This window comes from Corvus cornix, chromosome 7 (genome assembly GCF_000738735.6).
Source record: "Corvus cornix cornix isolate S_Up_H32 chromosome 7, ASM73873v5, whole genome shotgun sequence".
Classification (NCBI taxonomy): domain Eukaryota; kingdom Metazoa; phylum Chordata; class Aves; order Passeriformes; family Corvidae; genus Corvus; species Corvus cornix.
This window is the reverse complement of record NC_046337.1, coordinates 1,055,053-1,074,716: the sequence shown is the minus strand read 5'-3', so window position 1 is coordinate 1,074,716 and position 19,664 is coordinate 1,055,053. Positions and strand designations below refer to the sequence as shown.

At 51.2% G+C, this 19,664-nt stretch overlaps 1 protein-coding gene across 4 annotated transcripts in view; it reads left to right on the top strand.

Moving 5' to 3' along the window:
• Nucleotides 1-19,664, top strand: part of GALNT13 (polypeptide N-acetylgalactosaminyltransferase 13) — a 50,840-nt gene that overhangs the window by 10,096 nt on the left and 21,080 nt on the right. For all 4 annotated transcript variants that reach the window (XM_039555151.1, XM_039555149.1, XM_039555148.1 and 1 more), the window contains 6 exons: nucleotides 361-607; nucleotides 4,033-4,201; nucleotides 8,800-8,966; nucleotides 11,336-11,543; nucleotides 12,687-12,857; nucleotides 18,401-18,518. In XM_039555151.1, coding sequence (XP_039411085.1) covers nucleotides 361-607; nucleotides 4,033-4,201; nucleotides 8,800-8,966; nucleotides 11,336-11,543; nucleotides 12,687-12,857; nucleotides 18,401-18,518 — 1,080 coding nt within the window. The remainder of the gene's footprint in view (nucleotides 1-360; nucleotides 608-4,032; nucleotides 4,202-8,799; nucleotides 8,967-11,335; nucleotides 11,544-12,686; nucleotides 12,858-18,400; nucleotides 18,519-19,664) is intronic.

Sequence of the window (19,664 nt, the reverse complement as noted above, 5' to 3'; positions counted from 1 at the left end):
CAAGGGGCTCGGAGCTCTCCCCGGATCCTTCTCCTCTCCGGGGGAACATTCCCAGCTCTCCCAGCCCGGCTCCAGCCCTTGGAGAACTGGACATGGAGGCCTCACCTTTAGCTTTGTTTTCCAAACTCCCTAATCCAGGCAGGAGCCCAAATCCATGGATGTGTGACCGCACTGCCCTTTCCCCAGGAATCTTTGGTGGCCACGAGATGGCAAGATAAAAACCCAATACTGAGGAAAGACAAAAACCATTCTTTGAGGAAAACGAAACTTTCAGTGCCCAGTAATGTCCAGTAAGTGGCTGCAGACCCGTGAAATCCAGGAATCCCCGCAAAGCGGGCGCTGCTTTCCCTGTGCCCGCAGTGGGATGCCGCTCTCCGCCTCCCTGCTGGGTCTGTGCCGTGGCGCCGTGATCCCGCTCCGCTCGCGCCGCTCCCGGGGCTCCGCAGCAGCTCCCAGCAAGGAGCCATGAGGAGGTTTGGCTACTGCAGGGTGGTCCTGGCCACGTCGCTGCTCTGGGTGCTGCTGGACGTGTTCCTGCTGCTCTACTTCAGCGAGTGCAACAAGTGCGACGACAGCAAGGAGCGCTCGCTGCTGCCGGCGCTGCGGGGTGAGTGCCGCTCCCGCCCCTTCCAGCACCTCCCCTGGTGCCCCTCAGTGCCTTCTCCCAGCAGGGAAAATCCCGGGATGGGCAGCACTTAGCGCTGCTTTAGGCTTGTCTGAGTTTGTGTTCCATGGAGTGCTTGGGGTTGGGAGGGAGCTTAAATCCTGTCCATGGGCAGGGACACCTCCCACTGTCCCAGGCTGCTCCAGCCCCAATGTCCAGCCTGGCCTTGGGCACTGCCAGGGATCCAGGGGCAGCCCCAGCTGCTCTGGGAATTCCAGCCCAGCTCCCCCCCACCCTCATATCCAGGAATTCCCAATTCCCAATCTCCCACCCCAATCTCCCCTTTCCCAGTGGGAAGCCATTCCCTGTGTCCTGTCCCTCCAGGCCTTGTCCCCAGTCCCTCTCCAGCTCTCCTGGAGCCCCTTTAGGCCCTGCCAGGGGCTCGGAGCTCTCCCTGTGTCCTTTCCCCTTCCCCTTCCCCATCTCTTCCCATTTTTGGCTCAGGGAAAATGGAATGTAAGCCCTGGACCCCCATGGAAGTGAAATTCCAAAGGGATTTCCAAACTCCCATCAACACAGGGTGGGGTCTGCTTTAAATATATATAAAAAATGACCCAAATAAATTTTTTTAAGGAATTCCATTAGGAATTTGGTGGGAAAATCTGGTGCAAATGGAGAAATGATGGAATTCCAGACTGGTTTGGGTTGGAAAGGACCTTAAATCCCATCCAGTTCCATGGGCAGGGACACCTCCCACTGTCCCAGGGTGCTCCAAGGCTGGCCTTGGACACTTCCCAGGAATCCAGAGGCAGCCACAGCTTCTCGGGGAAACCACCCTTCCATCCAGGAATTCCTTCCCAATATCCCATAAAAACCCCTGTTTCATTTTAAATCCATACCTATTAAATACAATTAAATTATAAATTAACTTTCCCTCACAGACTTGCAGGAATAAGCACAAAATCCAGATTTCCCCTATTTTCACTCAGGATTTTTCAATTCCTGCGGGTGTTTTCCATGTTTTTCCCCATGGATCCAGCCCTGTGTCCATGGAATCAGCTCTCCCACCCCCTCTGAGGTGCTGCAGAGCTCTCCACGTGCAGCAGGAATTTATGGAAAGCTGCCCATGTGCTGCTGAAATATTCCTGAAAAAGCCTGGCTCGGCTTTCCACTCATTTCCTTCCCTGTGCTTGCTCTTAATGGGGATAATTGGAGATTTCATCAGCTGGAGGGGATTTTTAGGAGCAGAATTCCCTTGGGAGCACCTTGTGACACACCAGAAAACAGAGAAATTATTATTTTAGATCCAATTCAGCAGCTTGGCAAATTATTTTGGGAAAACTCTGGAGTCAGCACCGTGTTTTGATATCCTGAGCTGGAGGAATTCACTTGTTGTCGTTAAAAATTGAATATTTTTAATATGAAATCCCACTTCGTCATTAAATTATGGGTTTATTTTATGTTCCCTTCAATCCAACCTGAATTTTAGGGATTAAATGGCTGAAAATCGGTCAAATTCCCTTTTTTTTCTTCCTAGCTAATTAAAAGTTGTGGATTCCCAATGTTTGGTGGGACAGGTTTGGGCCTGGATTCATCTTTGGGCCCTCAGTTTTTAAAAAAAGCTGGAATTTTTTCCCCAGAATGTGAATAAAACTGGGCTGAGTCTCTCAAGACTCTTCCCAAGGATTTGCTGCTCCAGGGTTTGGAGCTTAACAGGATATTTTGGATTTAGGGAATACCTGTGTGTTGTGAAGGGGGATTTTGGGGTGGTTTTCCCTCTTGGAAAACACAAAAAATTGGATCCCTAATCTCCAGTGGATTCTGTTGGAATTTTGCTTCCTTTGTGGAATCAGGGGGAGATTTCACTGATTTCTTGTTTATTGCACCAAAATATTTGCTGCAGGAGGAGTCCTGAGATTTTGGGTGCATTTGCTAAATTTAGGAGCCGAGTTCTTAATCCTTGGAAATTTCGGCTCCTGGGAGAGCGACTCTCCCTCCTGATCCAACAAACCGCAGGAAAATGGATTTTAATTCCGTTTTCAACCTCTGCGTTTTCCTTTTCTTGCTGTTTGGATACGAGTCCACCTCCCCCATCCCTGACTTCAGCTCCTGCCTTCCCAAATTCCCGATTTTCTCATCCGTGGGACCTGGTGGAGCACAAGGAATGTCCCACCCTCGTGCAGATTTTTTTTATTCCCCTTTGGTTTTTTCCCCCCCTTTGGTTTTTCCCCCCCCTTTGTTTTTTCCCCTTTTTTCCTTTTCCCCCCCTTTTCTCCCCCTCTTCCTTTTTGTTCCCCTTTCTTCCCTTTTTCTCCTTTCTTCCCTTTCCCCCCCTGCTCCTTATTCCCCTTCTCCCCCTTCCTCTTCTCCCTCCCCCCTTTTCTCCCCTCCTCCCCTCTCTCCCCCTTTTCCCCTTCTCCTTTTCCCCTTCCTCCCTTTTTTCCCGGTGCTCCAGCCCCTTCCCAGCTCCATTCCCATCCCTGGCCACGCTCCAGCCCCTCGGGGTCCCTGCTGCAGGAGAATCCCAGCAGTGCCCTGGGCTCTTCCCACCCTGCTTTGGCCACAGAAATCTCCGAGCTGCTGTCCCCTTCCAGCTCTTCTCTTGGAAACCCCGGCCAGGATCCGTAAGAGGATTTCCCATTCCTCAGAAATGGAATTTTTTGGATCTCTGCTGCTGATTTTATTCTCACTCCAGCCCTCCCCGCTCCTCCTGAGCTGTTCTGCCTCGAGGCTCTCTGAGTGTGGGCTGGGCTCTCCACACAACACAAAAGTCTATTCCTGGCAGAACTTCCCAGGAATTTGGATGCTTTTAGTCTTGAAAAGCAACTTTTGGGGTTTTTTTTTTTTTGGAATGCTGGCACTCCAATCTTGAGGAATACTGTGAGGGAAATGATCTCTTTAATGATGCTTTTGGCAACTCGACAGCATTTATTGCTGCTGGATAATTAAATCTGGAATTCTTCGTGTTCTGGATTGAGCTAATCCAGTGTGGAGTTCAGAGCAGCAGAGATTCATCATGGGAATGGCAAATTGATCCCTTATTTTGTGGGATTCATCATGGGAATGCCAAATTGATCCTTTATCTTATGGGATTCTCTGTGGATTTTATGGAAACAGCATGAGGGACAAATTCCTGGCTGTGAGGGTGCCCAGAGCAGCTGGGGCTGCCCCTGGATCCCTGGCAGTGTCCAAGGCCAGGGTGGACATTGGGGACGGTGGAAGGGAACAAATCCAGGGTTTTAATCATCTTAGAATAGAACTGGATGTTCTTGGATCCAGAGAGGGATAAAGCTCCCAGTGGAGCAGGGAAAATGGGGGTTGTTATTGGATTTCCAGCATTTCTTGTGGAACACCAAAAGCTCCCAAGGCCTGGAGGATAAATGCAATTCCCACGTGCTCGAGGTGCCTGTTGCTGTTGTGTTTTCCAGCCGTTATTTCCCGGAACCAGGAAGGCCCTGGGGAGATGGGCAGGGCCGTGCTCATTCCCAAGGAGGAGCAGGAGAAGATGAAGGAGCTGTTCAAGATCAACCAGTTCAACCTGATGGCCAGCGACCGCATCGCCCTGAACCGCAGCCTGCCCGACGTGCGGCTGGACGGGTGAGGCCAGCCCGGCAATCCCGGGAATGCTGCGCCATGGAATGGGCTGGGAGCTCCAGTCCCCTCCATCCCAGCCCTGCCACGGCAGGGACACCTCCCACTGTCCCACCTGCTCCAAGCCCCAATGTCCAGCCTGGCCTTGGATGCTTCCAGGGGCAGAGAGGGAAGGATTTCTTCCTAATATCCCATCTAAACCAGCACATGGAGTCCTGGAATGGTTTGGGTTGGAAAAGACCTCAGACCTCATCCAGACCATGGGCAGGGACACCTCCTGCTATCCCAGGCTGCTCCAGCCTGGCCTGGGACACTTCCAGGGATCCAGGGGCAGCCACAGCTGCTCTGGGAATTCATCCCAGCCCCTCCCCACCCTGCCAGGGAACAATTCCTTCCCAATCTCCCATCCATCCCTGCCCTCTGGCAGTGGGAAGCCATTCCCTGTGTCCTGTCCCTCCAGGCCTTGTCCCCAGTCCCTCTGCAGCTCTCCTGGAGCCCCTTCAGGCCCTGCAAGGGGCTCGGAGCTCTCCCTGTGTCCTTCCCTTCTCCAGGGGAACATTCCCAGCTCTCCCAGCCTGGCTCCAGAGTCAAATGGAATTTGCTCCAAGTTCTGTGGGAATGATTTGCCTCATCAGGATCCCACAAAATCCCCATCCTGTTGCTGTATCCAAGCAGGACCGACTCCCATTGTATCCCTGCCCTGGGATGGCTGATTTAATTCCAGCTGATCAATGGGATCAACGGGATCTCACACAAAGGGTTTCATTTGCTTCCCATTCCATCCCGAGTTTTCTGTCAGGGAATGTCCCTGGGTTGCTGGGGTCCTGTTGGAAATGGCCAGGCTGGAGATTGTAATCAGAGCCAGCTCTAATTAGGAGCTGTTGATTAAACCTTAAACCCGGCTTAACTCACCAGAGAAATGCCTCATTTCATTCCTAAGGATTTTCTCCGGCGAGGGAAGAAATCCATCCTCAATCTTTTCCGGATGAGTGAGGCTGCAAGTGCCATTCCACAGATTGCTGGAGCATCCTAATTGGATTTTCTCCTGGAGATTTCAGCTGGAATTGTCTCCTGGGTGTGTTCCAGTGCTTGGGAACATCCAGGGCTGAGCAGAAACATTGGAATTTTGGGAATAGCAGCCAGGGTTAAACACGGGGCTGGAGTTTTGTGGGGATTCTCCAAAGGAAGAAACATTGGGATATGATCCTGGGTGGGGAAAAGGCTTGGGAAGGAGCAGGGCAGGGGTGGCGATGGATGTCTGGGAAAACTTCCTTTAATTGGGAAAATCCTTCCCTCAGATCCGTGTTCCAGGGCAGGGAGCCTTGACTGGATTTTTCAGGTGACACCAACATTTGTTATTCCTGAAATTCAGCCCTCAGGGGAGGGAAATTTGGTTTGTTTTGGGATGTTCACACCTGATCCATTGGTCCTGCACTGGGACCTGTTGGATTTGGGGTTTTTCCAGCTCTAAGTAGTGGTGGATAAAAAATTCCTTCCTCAGAGGGTGGGGAGATCCTGGCACAGGTTTCCCAGGAAAGCTGAGGCTGCCCCTGGGTCCCTGGAAGTGCCCAAGGCCAGGCTGGAATAACCTGGGATAGTGGAAGGTGTCCCTGCCCATGGCAGGGGTGGGATGGGATTTAAGGTCCCTTCCACCCCAAACCATCCTGGGATTCTCTGATTCCATGGATAAGGGGTGGCAGTGACAGAACTCCTGTCACTCCAGGAAATATCCGTAAGTACTGGAATTTTTTCCATGGGCATGGACACACTTGGATTGTTGAAGTTCTCCTTTATTCAGAGAACATCAAAAATTTCTCTTCCAGAAGCACAATCCTTGTTCTCCCCTCCGTGTTTCCCACGTGGGCTGCAGCTGCCTTTGGAGCAGCCGTTTGGATCGGGAGATAAAATTGGAAAATGGGAGCTGTCAGCTCCTTAATTAGTGTTAAAATCATGGAAAACAGATTTTCCTCCCTGGCAGCCTCAGAGGGGCCCCCAAGACATCCCTGGATGGAGGAGAAAAAGGATTTTACTTATAGGAAAATTATTCCAGAGGGGATATTTTTATTTCCTTTATTCCTGGTTTCAAGGGGCTTGGAATTGCAGTAAAGGCTGGAACAGTTTGGATAAGAGCCCAGATTAACTCAGGGCTGTTTTGCAGGAATTCTTTTTCCAAGGATGACTTTTCAGGCTGCCTTGGAAGGGCCCTCACCTCCTTCCCAGGATACCTTCTCCCAGAAAATCTGCAGGACAGCCAGGATCCCGCTTTTCCCACAGACCTCTGGAAATGGGGGTTGGGAGGGGGATTAGAAGGGTTCGGTCTGCATGGATGAGCTTTGAAAAATCCGTGGCTGTTTCCCATTTCTCAAGGATGTGGAGGTGCCCCACATTCCTGGTTTTCCTGTAAATACCCTAAATAATGGAATGCTGCTGGGTTAAACTGGATTCAGCCCTGGAATGGGAACTTTGGGAAAACAGGCAGGGTTTAAACGTTCCAGGTAGATCCGTCCTGAATCAGCTCAGCTTTTCCTTGGCAGCTCATCCCAGGCCATTTCCTGTGTGCTCCAGAGCTTCCCTGGAGCCGAATCCACCTGGGAATGGCTGTGCCTGGAATGTGATGAAACAGTGCAGGGCTGAAATGGATCCGTGGGGTCCTTGCCTGGAATGTCAGGAATGGGAGAGTGAGATGAGCTCAGAGGTTCCCTGGCAAAGGTTTCCCAGGAAAGCTGCGGCTGCTCCATCCCTGGAAGTGTCCCAGACCAGGTTGGACAGGGATTGGAGCAAGCTGGGATAGTGGGAGGTGTCCCTGCCATGGCAGGGTGGCACTGGATGGGATTGAAGTCCCTTTTTGAACCCAAAACATTCCATGATTCTCTGAAAATCCCAGAATAACCCGTAATGATCCCAGGATCTGCCCACAACCAGCGGGAAGGAGGGGGAATAGGTGGGTTTTCACTCTCATTTCCGTGGTTTTGATGGTGGGAAAGGTGTTTTGCTCTCATTCCCGCAGCTGAATTTCCTCCATGTGTATTCATTCCTGAGAAATTATTTTCTACAGGAATAAAACCAGGATTTTTGGGACAGCAGTTCCAGCGTCGTGGGAGTGGGAAAATCAGGGAGCAGTGTAGGGAGTGTGGGGGGATGGGGAGGGAGCGTGTGAGGAGCAGGTGATGATTCCTCATTCTCCAGCACCAGCTGGATTTCGGGATTAGGAAAATCCCAGTGTGAGTCACCATCATGGGGAAGGGCAGGAAAGGTTTTATCCATGTGCTCCCAGCTCCTGGCAGGTGCTCCTGGACACAGCGGGAATGCAGGGGCTGGCTGGCACTGGGAAGCTCTGTCACGGAGCTGGGAAGGGGCTGGAGAATTCCTGAGGGAGCTGGGAAAGGGGCTCAGCCTGGAGAAAAGGAGGATCCAGAAGGAAAAGCTCTGCAGCAGAGCCCTCCCCAAACTTCCATCACTTTCCTTTCCCCTCACATTTTCTCCCACTTTTTGATTTTCCCCTCATGGCAAAGGAGACCCTGAGGGGCTGGAGGAGTCCAGGGAAGGGAACGGAGCTGGGAAGGGGCTGGAGAATTCCTGAGGGAGCTGGGAAAGGGGCTCAGGCTGGAGCAAAGGAGGATCCAGAGGGATCTTTTTCCTCTCTAGAATTCCCTGACAGGAGGGGGCAGCCGGGGGGGTCGGGCTCTGCTGCCAGGGAACAGGGACAGGAGGAGAGGGAACGGCCTCAGGCTGGGCCAGGAGAGGGGCAGGGTGGATATTGGGGAAAATTCCCTCCTGGAAAGGGCTGTCCAGCCCTTGGAGCTGTGATGAGCATCAGGCTTGGAGCATGGCCATGCCCAGCCAAGAATGCCAAGGAATTCAGGGTCCAGATTAGTCAAGTTTTCTTGGATTTTGATGATATTCCATTGCACCTCCCAGAAATATCCATGGGAATGGCTCTGGGAGCAGGAATGGTGATGGCACACCCGCTGTCTCTGTCCTTCCTGATCCTGGTTGTTTAAGTGACTCAGAGACTCCTGGAAGTGGCTCTGAGGTGCTTTAGTGACAACAGCTCCACGTGTCCCTTCCTCCATCCAGCAAACACCTCTTGGGAAAGGAAAATCTTCCCTCCCAAGCTGCCCCAGCCTCAGAGCAGTTGGAATTCCAGTGTCTGGATCTCCAGTTTGTTCCTTAATTCATCCCCAGCATTTTGAAATGTAGCAGGTTCCCCTTGGAGCAGTGCCATGGCTGCTTCCAGGCCCCTTTTCCAGCCTGCCTCATGCTCAGAGCAGTTGGAATTCCGGTCTCTGGATCTCCAGTGTGCTCCTTGATTCATCCCCATCACCCTGAACTCCCTGGATGTGGAACCACCCCTTTGGAGCGGTGCCATGGCTGCTTCCAGGCCCCTTTTCCAGCCTGGAAAGAGGCAGAGCAGTTGGAGCTCCAGTCTATCTCCACTTTGTCCCCTGAACTCATCCCATCACCCTGAACTCCCTGGATGTGGCAGCAGCGCCGTGGCTGCTTCCAGGCCCCTTTTCCATCCTGGAAAGCCGCACATCTCCTTGGGTCTATTCCTCCAGCTTAACCCCCTTCCCCTGTTTTTTTTCCCTGCTGTTTTCGGGCAGGTGCAAGACCAAGGTGTACCCGGAGGAGCTGCCCAACACCAGCGTGGTGATCGTGTTCCACAACGAGGCGTGGAGCACGCTGCTGCGCACCGTGCACAGCGTCATCGAGCGCTCCCCGCCGCGCCTGCTGGCCGAGATCGTCCTGGTGGATGACGCCAGCGAGAGAGGTGGGCCTGGGGCTTCCCCATGGACACGGGGGTTGGGAACGAGTTCCTGCCTCTGCCCAGGCCTCTGGCACTAGACAGGGGTGTTGTGATCCTGTTTTAAGGTTCTTAGGAATGCCTCTGCCCGAATTAAGGTGCGAGCGAGATCGTATGCCAGGGACAATAGTAAGGGTTTTATTTGATGGTCAATATGAGAGAGAGAGAAGTAGAAAATAGGTGGGGGGACAGAAAGAGAGTGACAGGGACGGAATAAGGAAAATATCAACACTCTGTGGATCCCAGCAATGTCCTGTTGGTGCTCTCCAGTGGGTCTTCTTGGTGGTGCAGTGTAGGATCCCAGGGTTTGGTACACCCTTGAGCCAGGTGGCAATGGCCAGGCATGTCCCCGTGGGGTGGGGGCCAGTCCCTCAGCGCGGGCTCTGGGTCTGTTCCATCACGTGCAGCCCTGTGGGGCCAAGCCTCTGGGGAGCCCTTTGGGGGGTCTCTGATGGATTGTGACTCCCCCTGGGCTGCCTCTCACGCGGAAGTCCCGTGGATGTGCCCTGTGGGGTTGGGGGTTCCACAGCTGGGCCCGTTTGTGTAACTGAGGATGGGTGTTCAGTGCCTCTGAGCAGAGGTTGCACCACGCACCCAAAACCTCCTTCTCCCCCCTCGGCTGGGGGGAGTCTGTGTAAGCCTGGCTTCTGTGAGCTGTGCTCTGCCCCCAGCCCAAACTCAGCCGGGGATGATTGAACAGTGTGCTCCCCTTTATCTAACCAGCAGTTTGACTTTCAGTCCAAAGTCCCACTCTTCAGGGAGACTTCTTGGGTTGTAGCTTCTTTATAACGAGCAGAGCTTTGTATCGATGTTTGAGGCATGAGCTCTTTTCCGTCTCTGACAAGGGGTTTACTGAGCGCCCCAAAACCCCGTCTGCTGCGCAAGGTCTTGTGGTGTCCTGAACCTTGAGCTTGAGATGGCTCAGACAATCACCAGTGAGGCTGTGAGCACAAGCCAGGCTTAAGTTAAACTACAAAGCACAGTGGATTCGCTGGCAAGATTCACTCTGCTTCCAAGGGGCGGCTGAGGCACGGCAGGGAAAGCAGCACCAGCAGCACCAAACGAAACCCAGGCAGTCAGAAGAGCGGCTTTGGTGCCAGGAGATGACCCTTGCTGGGCCTTTGAGCCTCCTGGGTTATCTGCTCCTTCTGCCTCTCAGGGTGTGGAAAAAATTCATGGAATCCCCGGATAGTTTGGCTTGGAAGAGACCTTTAAAGGGCTCCTAATCCAACCCCTCAGCATGGGCAGGGACACCTCCCACTATCCCAATTGTCCAACGAGGCCTTGGACACTGCCAGGGCAGCCACAGCTGCTCTGGGAATTCCAGCCCAGTCCCTCCCCACCCTCCCAGCCAGGAATTCCTTCCCAATCTCCCACCCATCCCTGCCCTCTGGCACGGGGAAGCCATTCCCTGTGTCCTGTCCCTCCATGCCTTGTCCCCAGTCCCTCTCCAGCTCTCCTGGAGCCCCTTCAGGTTCTGGGTCATATCCTGCTCAGTTAATTTGGTATTCCTGGAAAGGTCAATCCTTTCCTTCCTGACTCTCAACCCTCCTCATTCCATGTTTCAGATTTTCCTGAATATCCCCACTAAGCCAATTCCATGAAATCCCAGAACAGTTTGGGTTGGAAGGGACCATCTCATTCCAGCTCCTCTTTGGGCTTCATTCCCTTCTCTCCTCACTTTTTTTTTTGCCTTTTCATTTCTGTTTTAACCCTAGCCTTTAAAAAGCAAACTCGGCCTGTGGAACTGGGACTCCTTGGAAAAGGAATCCCATCAGATTCCTTAAATGGAATCCATAGGATGATAAAGGATCCTGCAGCAGCCAAATGGGCACTGATGGCAAATTCACCCCAGAGCTGCTCCAGGGACAGAGGCTGCACCCGCTCCATCCTTCGGTTCTGCCCCACGGAGCGTTAATTGAACCCTAATTACTCCTGCATTTCCCTGCTCGTTAAGTGGCTTCACGATTCCCTGTGCCAGAAGGTGGAGGAGGACTTGAGCCAAGTAATTCCCATTTTTCCTAAAAGCATTCAAAGAGCTCCAATGGGGAAATCCATCCAACAAAGGCATTTTTTGGATTGAACCAGCAGCAAATTGCCCCAAAGTGTCTTCATTCTGTGGTTGCTGGTTATTGCAAGGAACTGGTTGTGCTTTATTTAAAATTCCTGGGATATTATCCTGGAATCAGGGACAGGTTTGGGTTGGAAGGGACCTTAAAGCTCCTCTCATTCCAACCCCCATGAGATGCTCCAAGCAGGGAGCTTCTGTCACTACCTTGGAATAAAACCTCCCTAAAAATCCCGTTTTCCCTCTGTTTTCCCCTCAAATTTGGCAGAGTTTTTGAAGGCCTCCTTGGAGAATTACGTGAAAAAGCTGGAAGTGTCCGTAAAAATCCTGCGGATGGAGCAGAGGTCGGGGCTGATCCGGGCACGGCTCCGAGGGGCAGCAGCTTCCAAGGGCCAGGTGATCACATTCCTGGATGCCCACTGCGAGTGCACCCTGGGCTGGCTGGAGCCGCTCCTGGCCCGCATCAAGGAGGACAGGTAAGGAATTCCCAGCTCCCGAGGCAGGGAGCTGCTCCAGGCCCTTCCCTGGCTGCTGGGAAATAGGAATGAAAAGGATTCACTGAGCTGGAATGAAGATTTTTTAAAATTATTTTGTTTTAATTCGCTGCTGTTTGTATGAAAATCTCATTCCTAAATAAATGTGGGAGTGGAGCAGCTTTCCCAAGGGATGGATCTCTCCCACTCCAAAGGAAGCTTCCTCCCTCTTTTTTACCAGGAACAACTTCGCTCTGATCTCCTGAACTCATGGAAATTTGCACCCTTTTTTTTCCTTCTCTTTTTTTGGTTTCCCTTTTTTCACCCTTTTAACCATCCTTTTCCACCCCTTTCCCCTCTTTTTTTGTCCCTTTTCCCCTGCTTCTTCCCTTCTTCCCCTGCTTTTCCTCCCTTTTTTCCTTTCCTTCTTTTCCTCCATTTCCCCCTTCTCCTCTTCCTCTTCACCCTCCTTTCACCTTTTTCCCCTTTCTGCTTTCCTCACTTACCCCCTTTTTCCCCTTTTCCCATCTTTTTTCCCCCTCCTATTTTCCCCCTTTATTTCCCCCTTCCTTCCCTCTTTTCCCCTTCTCCCTCCTTTTATTCCCCCCTTTTTCTCCCCCTCTTCCCCTCCCTTTTTCCTCCTCCTTTACCCCTTTTCCCCTTTCCCTCCTTCCCCTTTTCTCCCCCCCTTTCCTGCTCCTCTTCCCCCTCTCTTCCCCATGTCTCCCCCTTTTTCCTTCTCTTTTTTCCCCCTCCTGTTTTCCCCTTTCTTTCCCCCCTTTCCCTCATTTTATTCCCCCTTTTCCCCTCTTTTTCCTTCTCTTTTTCCCCTCCTATTTTCCCTTTCTTTCCCTTCCCTTTCTTTCCCTTCCCTTTCTTTCCCTTCCCTTTCTTTCCCTTCCCTTTCTTTCCCTTCCCTTTCTTTCCCTTCCCTTTCTTTCCCTTCCCTTTCTTTCCCTTCCCTTTCTTTCCTTCCCTTTCTTTCCCTTCCCTTTCTTTCCCTTCCCTTTCTTTCCCTTCCCTTTCTTTCCCTTCCCTTTCTTTCCCTTCCCTTTCTTTCCCCCCCAGCCAACCCCCCAACCCCTCCCACCTCCCACCGTGACCAAACACCACCATAACCCCCAGATTCCCGGTTTCTTTTCCCAGGAAAACCGTGGTGTGTCCCATCATCGACGTGATCAGCGACGACACCTTCGAGTACATGGCGGGCTCGGACATGACCTACGGAGGCTTCAACTGGAAGCTGAACTTCCGCTGGTATCCCGTGCCCCAGAGGGAGATGGAGCGCAGGAAAGGGGACAGGACCTTGCCTGTCAGGTCAGTGCCCCTCTGTTCCCACAAAATCCCCCCTGATTCCCAAAATCCCGCTGCAGGATCGCAGTCAGAACCGCAGGGAAGGCCCCATCCTGATGTGTCCTTGCTGCTGCAGCGTGGGGCTCGGAGCTGGCAAACCCCATTCCATCTTTTCCCAACGTTCAGGAATTGCAAATGTTCCTGCTTGCGCAGCTCCCTCTGTGAATTTGCTGTGAGTGGATTTTTGTTCCTGGTTTTTGGGAATTTAAGGCAGATATTCCAAAGGTTTTCAGAGCTTTTTTGAGTGTAGAACCCCAGTGATTTGCACTTAAATTCCTGGTTTATTGCTTGGAAAATAGGATTGATAACAGAGCACCCTGAGGGAAAAATGATCCAAGAGCATGTCCTGACCTCTTCCATTTAATTGCTGGAATCATAGAGTGGAACAAAACCTCTCCCAGGATTGGAAATGGAGCTGAAAGGGAAAAAATGGAATAAATTCCTGGCCATGGGATGTTTGCTCAGCTCCAGTGGCTGCTGGGGCTTCCTGCAAAGTTCCAGAAAGGATGAAGAAAGGTTTCCCGAGTGCATGGAATGGTTTTAAATCTGGGAAGTGGGTGGAATTCCTGTCCTGCAGATGCCTGGAGCGGGCAGGTGGAGGGAGGGGCAGCTCAAGGGTCAGTGTGTCCAGGCAAGGAAGGGATGGAAGGGCAGGAAAAACCTTTCCAAATTGAAATTTTTGTCCCTGATTGTCCTGGAAAGCCTGGAATCAGGGAAAGGCTGATTTGGGGTTTATTCCCAGGAAAAGCAGGCAGGCCCTGGCCATCAGAGGCTGTTTTGGAGTCCCAGGAATTGTTTTCCTCCTGATCCAAAATCTCCCCGCTGGGCTGTGGATCAGGCCAGCAGCTCTTGATTACAGCTCAGGTGTGCATGGAAATTGGGAAAGTTAATTATCCTAACGAGCTGCAGAGCCGTGCTGAGCTCCATCCATCCTGGCTCTCCGGAACCCATTCCTGGGCACAGGGAATTTTCAAAGGAATGCAATCCCAGTTTTTATTTCCTTACCTTGAAATGGAGCAGGGCTCAAAAGTAGTCCTGGCTCAGACACAGAATTGACTTTTAAAATCAATAAATCAACCAAAAAAAAAAAAGGTTTTTTTTAAAATTCCTTTTTTTCCCCCCATCAGTTTTTGCCTGGAATTTTGGGGGATTCTCTGGATAAAATGGGTGTTGGGAAGCAAAGGGGGCAGAGGGACGAATGTCACCTGTGCCACAGTTGCCACAAAGAGCTGAGAGTGAAGGGTTGGTGCTTTAGGCTGGATTAAATCCAAAGTCTTGGGCTTTAGTCCAGGCATTTCAGTCTTTGGTGTCAGAGAATGCCGGAATCATGGAATTATCAGGGTGGAAAAGCCATCGAGTCCAACCCAACAGCTCCACTGTGTTCATCGGCCCTGAGGTGTGGGGAACAACCCCAAATTCCACATCCAAAGAGCTGCATTCCACCCTCAGGCTGTGCCAGGTTGGATATCAGGAGGAATTTCCCCATGGAAAAGGTGCTCAGGCACTGGAACTGCCCAGGGAGGTTTGGAGTCCCCATCCCTGGAGGTGGGGATCAGGAATAGGTTGGACTCGATGACCTTGGAAGCCTTTTCCAACCTCAACAATTCCATGACAAAAATAGTATTTCACCCCTGTCACAAAGAGTTTTGGCAGCTGCCACTGAATATTCCAGGAAAAAGAGGGATGGAATAAAGCCCAGCCTAACCCCACAACTTAGAAGCAAATTCCGAGTTCAGTTTTTATTCCATGTTGCTTTCCCTGTCCTGTAATGTCATTCCAGCCTCGTTTTTATCCATCCTGTTGCTTTGTAATCAGTGGAACCGGGAGGAAATAGGAATATCCCTGGATTCCGCTTTGTCCGTGTCTGTTCTGGAATTGCTGCACCCAAACTCTGCTTCTGGACCATCTCAAATCCATGTAATCCACACAAATTCCACTCCAAAGAATTTTTCTTCTGTAAGAACAGGGATAAATCCTGACCTTTGCTCCCTAAATTTCAGATTGTAGCTCTTAAATTATCCAACCATGGAATATTTTAGATGGGATTTCTTATTTATGTGGGATTTGTTATCGGAGAAGGGTTTTTATGGAAAAAATGAGGATGGATTCCGAAAAAGAGCTGGTGGTGGGGCTGGACAGAGCTGAGCCATCCCATTCCCTGAATTATCCCGTTAACCCTGATGGAATTAAAGGCAGGAAGTGCTGAACTCCTGGGAAAGGGTCCCTGACTCTTTTTGGTCCATGGATTTGGGTAGTGCCGGAAGGTTTGCCAGGGGAATTTCAGGAGCTGATCCATCCTGAGTCATGGATCTGCTTTCCCTGGAATCTCCAGGGTTAGTGGGAAAGGGTAATGAATTCCATGGCTCTGCTGTGCACATCCCAGGGCTCGTTGTGCTGCGGCACGGCCGGGAAGGAGCTGCAGCATCCCTTGGAAAAGATGGATTGTTTGCCGTGCTTTTGGCAAAGGGAATGGCTGTGCTGAGCAGGGACACCTTGAACAGCTCCGTGCTGAGCCAGATTCCATCCTGGAATGCTGCTCCTGCTTTTCACACTCCCCATTTCTACCACTCTGCCCCTATTCCTTCTCCTGGGTTTTAATCCCAACCTCAGATCCCTTTGCTCCTCACTTTCTTCTCCCTTGCCCACCATGAACACCAGGTGGGAATGGCCTTTCCCCAAAATAATCTAAAATGGGATTCTATCCCAAGGAATCCCAGGATCTGTGAGGCAGCTGGAGCCTTTCCCAACGCTCAGAGGAGCTGGATGGAGGTGGGAAGTTTTTGGGATGGGGACTGGCCCAGGCACTGGATTCAGGTCAGGGCATCCATGGGGATGAGGCCATGGAAGTTGGTGCTGGTCAGATCCTGGAATTCCTTGGAGGATTTCGGATGTATTTCCAGTTTTTTTTACCACCTACAGCAGGCTGGAATGTCATCACTGGAATGGCCAAGGCCAGGTTGGAGCAACCTGGGATAGTGGAAGTGTCCCTTCCCATGGATAGAGGAGCTTTAAGGTCCCTTTGATCCCAAAGCATTCCATGATTCCATAATTCCGTACAATGATCAGGAGCAGAAGGAGCATCGGAACCTTGCAGCTCCTGAAGAGTCTTTGCTGAAATTCCAAACTGAGGGGCCATCCAGGAGAAACCCTGGAATTAAAGATTCTTCTGGAGTCAGAGCTGCTCCAGGCAGATATTCCATTCTCTGACTTCCACTGGGATCGCTTGGAATGTGTCTTCTCCAGAAATTCAGGAGGAGCTGTGGTTGGAGTGCAGGTATTCCCTGAGCCTTGGAGCATGCAGAATTCCAGGGGTTGGTGTCGTGCTCCAAAGGTCCAGCAGCCCCCAGGGATTTGTTGCAGTGGCTTTTTAGGGAATTTTTTCTGGATAACAAAGACTATTCCCTGCTTTTGGCTGCACCTCAGGATTTTATCTGATTCCATGTGAATGCTGCAAATTCCGTTGTCACTGGGATAACTCCGGCTCTGGAGATGTTACCAATCCTTAGGCCTTGTCACAGTGGGATATCCCTGTCCGGGTGAATTCACTGAGCTTTGGTGCTGAGGGCAGGGGAGGAAGGTGAGCGCTGGGGACGGTGGGTTTTCCTTGAAAAACGGTGGGAATTCTTAGGGGGAATGATGGGCAGCTGTTGTGGAAGAGGAAATACACAGCAGGCAAAAATCCCTGGATTTGTGGAGTTGGAGAAGAAATAAGGACCCCTCGGTGGCAGGGCTGTGTCCGGAGCACCGCTGGGCTCTGTGCGCAGGGAATTCTGCAGCCAGTCCACGTTCCCTGGGGGACACACGGAAGCTTCTGAAGGGAGATCTGATCCATGCCAGGCAATTCCATGGATGGCACCTCCCATGGAGTCCCTCTGGCAGCTCTTTCCTGCATTTTTCAGGAAGCGTTTGCTGCTGGGAGTTTGTTGTGTGTCAGTGTTTGCTCAGGGCAGGATCCAGAGGAGCTCCCCAGGAAGCTGAGGAAATGTGGGCAGGATTGCTGATGGGAATGCTGCACCTGGGTTTCTGACATTCCCACTGCCTTCCCAAGCAGGCTGCTGAATTCCTGGAGGGAGGAGCTCATCCTTGGCCTGCCAGCTGCCCTTACTGGTCCTGCTGTGGTGGCACTGGGATGGGCTGGGCTGGAGTCACGCTCCCAATCCAGGGTCACCTGCTTGGCCTCGGTTTGGAAGCTGAGCATGGGAATGTGGCTGATCCCTGATCCATCTCTGTGAGGGTGGGGAGGCCCTGGCACAGATTCCCAGAGAAGCTGTGGCTGCCCCTGGATCCCTGGAAGTGTTCCAGGCCACGTTGGAATCACCTGGGATAGTGGAATGTGTCCGTGCTCATGGCAGAGATGGAATGGGATAGGCTTTAAGATCCCTTCCAACCCAACCCATTCCAGGATTCTGTGACACCTCAGTGTTCCCAGAGGTCCTCACCACCAAATCCCACAGGTTTAGGGATGCTGGGACCTCAGGAGATGGTGCTGGGATGAGCCGAGCCCCCAACCCCTTTGGCTGTGCTGGGACAACTCAGAGGAAAGCTGGGATTTGGGATTGAGTTGTTCCCTCCCAAATCCCTGTGCTCCCACCAGCTGGGCTGGGCATTCCTGTGTCGTGTAGGCTTTGGGTGCTGGAAAACAGGGAGCAGACATTTCCAGGGAAATAGGCCATCCCCACACAAAGCACTGGGGATTTGCCTGTTGTAAGGATTTCTAATCCTGTTAGGAGAGATTTTCCTGGGAATTTGCTGCTGTTTTGGGCTCCCTCTGAGGCAAAGCCAAGCCATTAAACTCCTCCCAAGCATTCCCGATTGGATTTGAAGTGCTGCTCACTCAGGAGGCCCAAAATTCCACCCACTTTACCCTCACAGTTCTGAAATAATCCATGGAAATGGGGGCAGCCCTGGAGTGTGGCTGGGCCTGAGCTCTGTGAGTTTTGGGGAAGAGCAAGAAAAACCCAGTTAAAATTGTCTTTATTGCTCCTTGGAGTGTGGCTGGGCCCAGGTTCTGTAGATTTTGGGGAAGAGCAGGAAAAATCCATTTAAATTCTCATTTTCTCATTATTTTCCCTAGAATTGCTGTGTGGTGCAATGTGTGAGGCACTGAAATCTGCTGCTAATTCCAGAGTTTCCTTTAAAAGGTCTTTTCTTCTTTCCATCCAACTCCTCCCAATCATTCCCAACTGGAATTGGAGAGCTGTTCACTGAGGAGGCCCAAATTCCACCCACTTTACCCTCACAGTTCTCCTGAAATAATCCATGGAAATGGGGGCAGCCCTGGAGCGTGGCTGGGCCCAAATTCCGTAGATTTTGGGGAAGAGCAGGAAAAATCCAGTTAAAATTCTCATTTTCCCCTTGTTTTCCCTAGAATTGCAATGTGTGAGGCAGTGAAATGTGCTGTAAATTCCAGAGTTTCCTTTAAAAGGTCTTTTTTCTTTTTTCTTTCCTTTCTCCCTGTTTTTCCCCCCTGTTTTCCTTTGTTTTTTTCCTGTTTGTTTCCCACCCAGGACCCCAACTATGGCTGGTGGCCTGTTTTCTATTGACAGGAGCTACTTTGAAGAGATAGGAACTTACGATGCAGGAATGGATATCTGGGGTGGCGAGAATCTTGAAATGTCCTTTAGGGTAATTCCTGTTTTCCTTCCTTTTCTCTTCCCCCAAAAAAAAAAATTCCCCCCTGTTTGTGCTGTCATTCCTTCAGGGAGCTCCTGCTTTAGCTGGCCTGCAAGTCATGGGTTAAATGGAATTCTTAAAATCTGGGGAAGCCTCGTCGGGGTGTTGTGGGGCTTTTTTGCTGCATGAAATGTTTTAATTTTGGGGGGTTTTTATCCCTGCAAAATTCCAGATATTTTAGTCGTTCCTTCATGGAAGAAACGAGGTGCCCAGTGGGAATTTGATGTAAATTTATGTTTAAAAATGACATTAAAAATACGTTTTAAAGACGTTTTGGGAATGGTGACATCATGGACTTGCAAGTTCTGGCTGGAATTCTGGGTCTGTGCCAGGGGAATTCCATATCCTGCGGAAAATGCTGATACTCCTGCTGGGATAGGTGTGTGCCCCACCTCGGAGGGAAATCCATTCAGTCACTGCCCTTGGGATAGAAAGGAAAAGTGGGAAATTGAGGCTTTGCTAAGGAATGGCTGGAAAGGATGTTGGGAATGGGAATGTTTGAACTCCTCTGATGTGTCCAAATTTATGGATTGAATTCTGGGAATAACCCCCGGGATCCCTGCCTGGTCCCCACAGCACATCCTGGGAATGCCCCTTCCCCCCTTTTCCTCTCTTTTCCATTCAACCAGGACCATTTGCCATGCCAGGAACCCCTCTGAAGGTTATTAGGAAGCAGATTCTTCCAGGGAATTTGAAAGCTTTTCCAGGCCATTCCTCTGGACTTCAATTGTTCCCTTTGCAGGAAAATCAGAGGTTCTGTTCCCTTCCTGAGCCTGGATGCTTCAAATGAGGAGATTCCCATATTTTTTGGTGCTTTAACCCCTAAAATTCCTCCTTGGATGTGCCTAGGCCCCTGTGCGGGAATTCTTTTCCCTGGTTTTCTATGTTTCAGAGGAGATCCCTGGAGCAGAGTGGCAGGCACTGTTAAAGCATGAAAAATGTGCCTTTCCCACCCTAAACCAGTGAATTAATGGGGTCAGGAACGGAAATAAATCGGGATATTGCCATGGGAAGGCCAGGGAATCACCTGCTGCTGTCTGCTGGGATTTAGAGCCTCTGGAAGGAAATCCAGCCGAAAATCCAGGGATATTTTGTGTC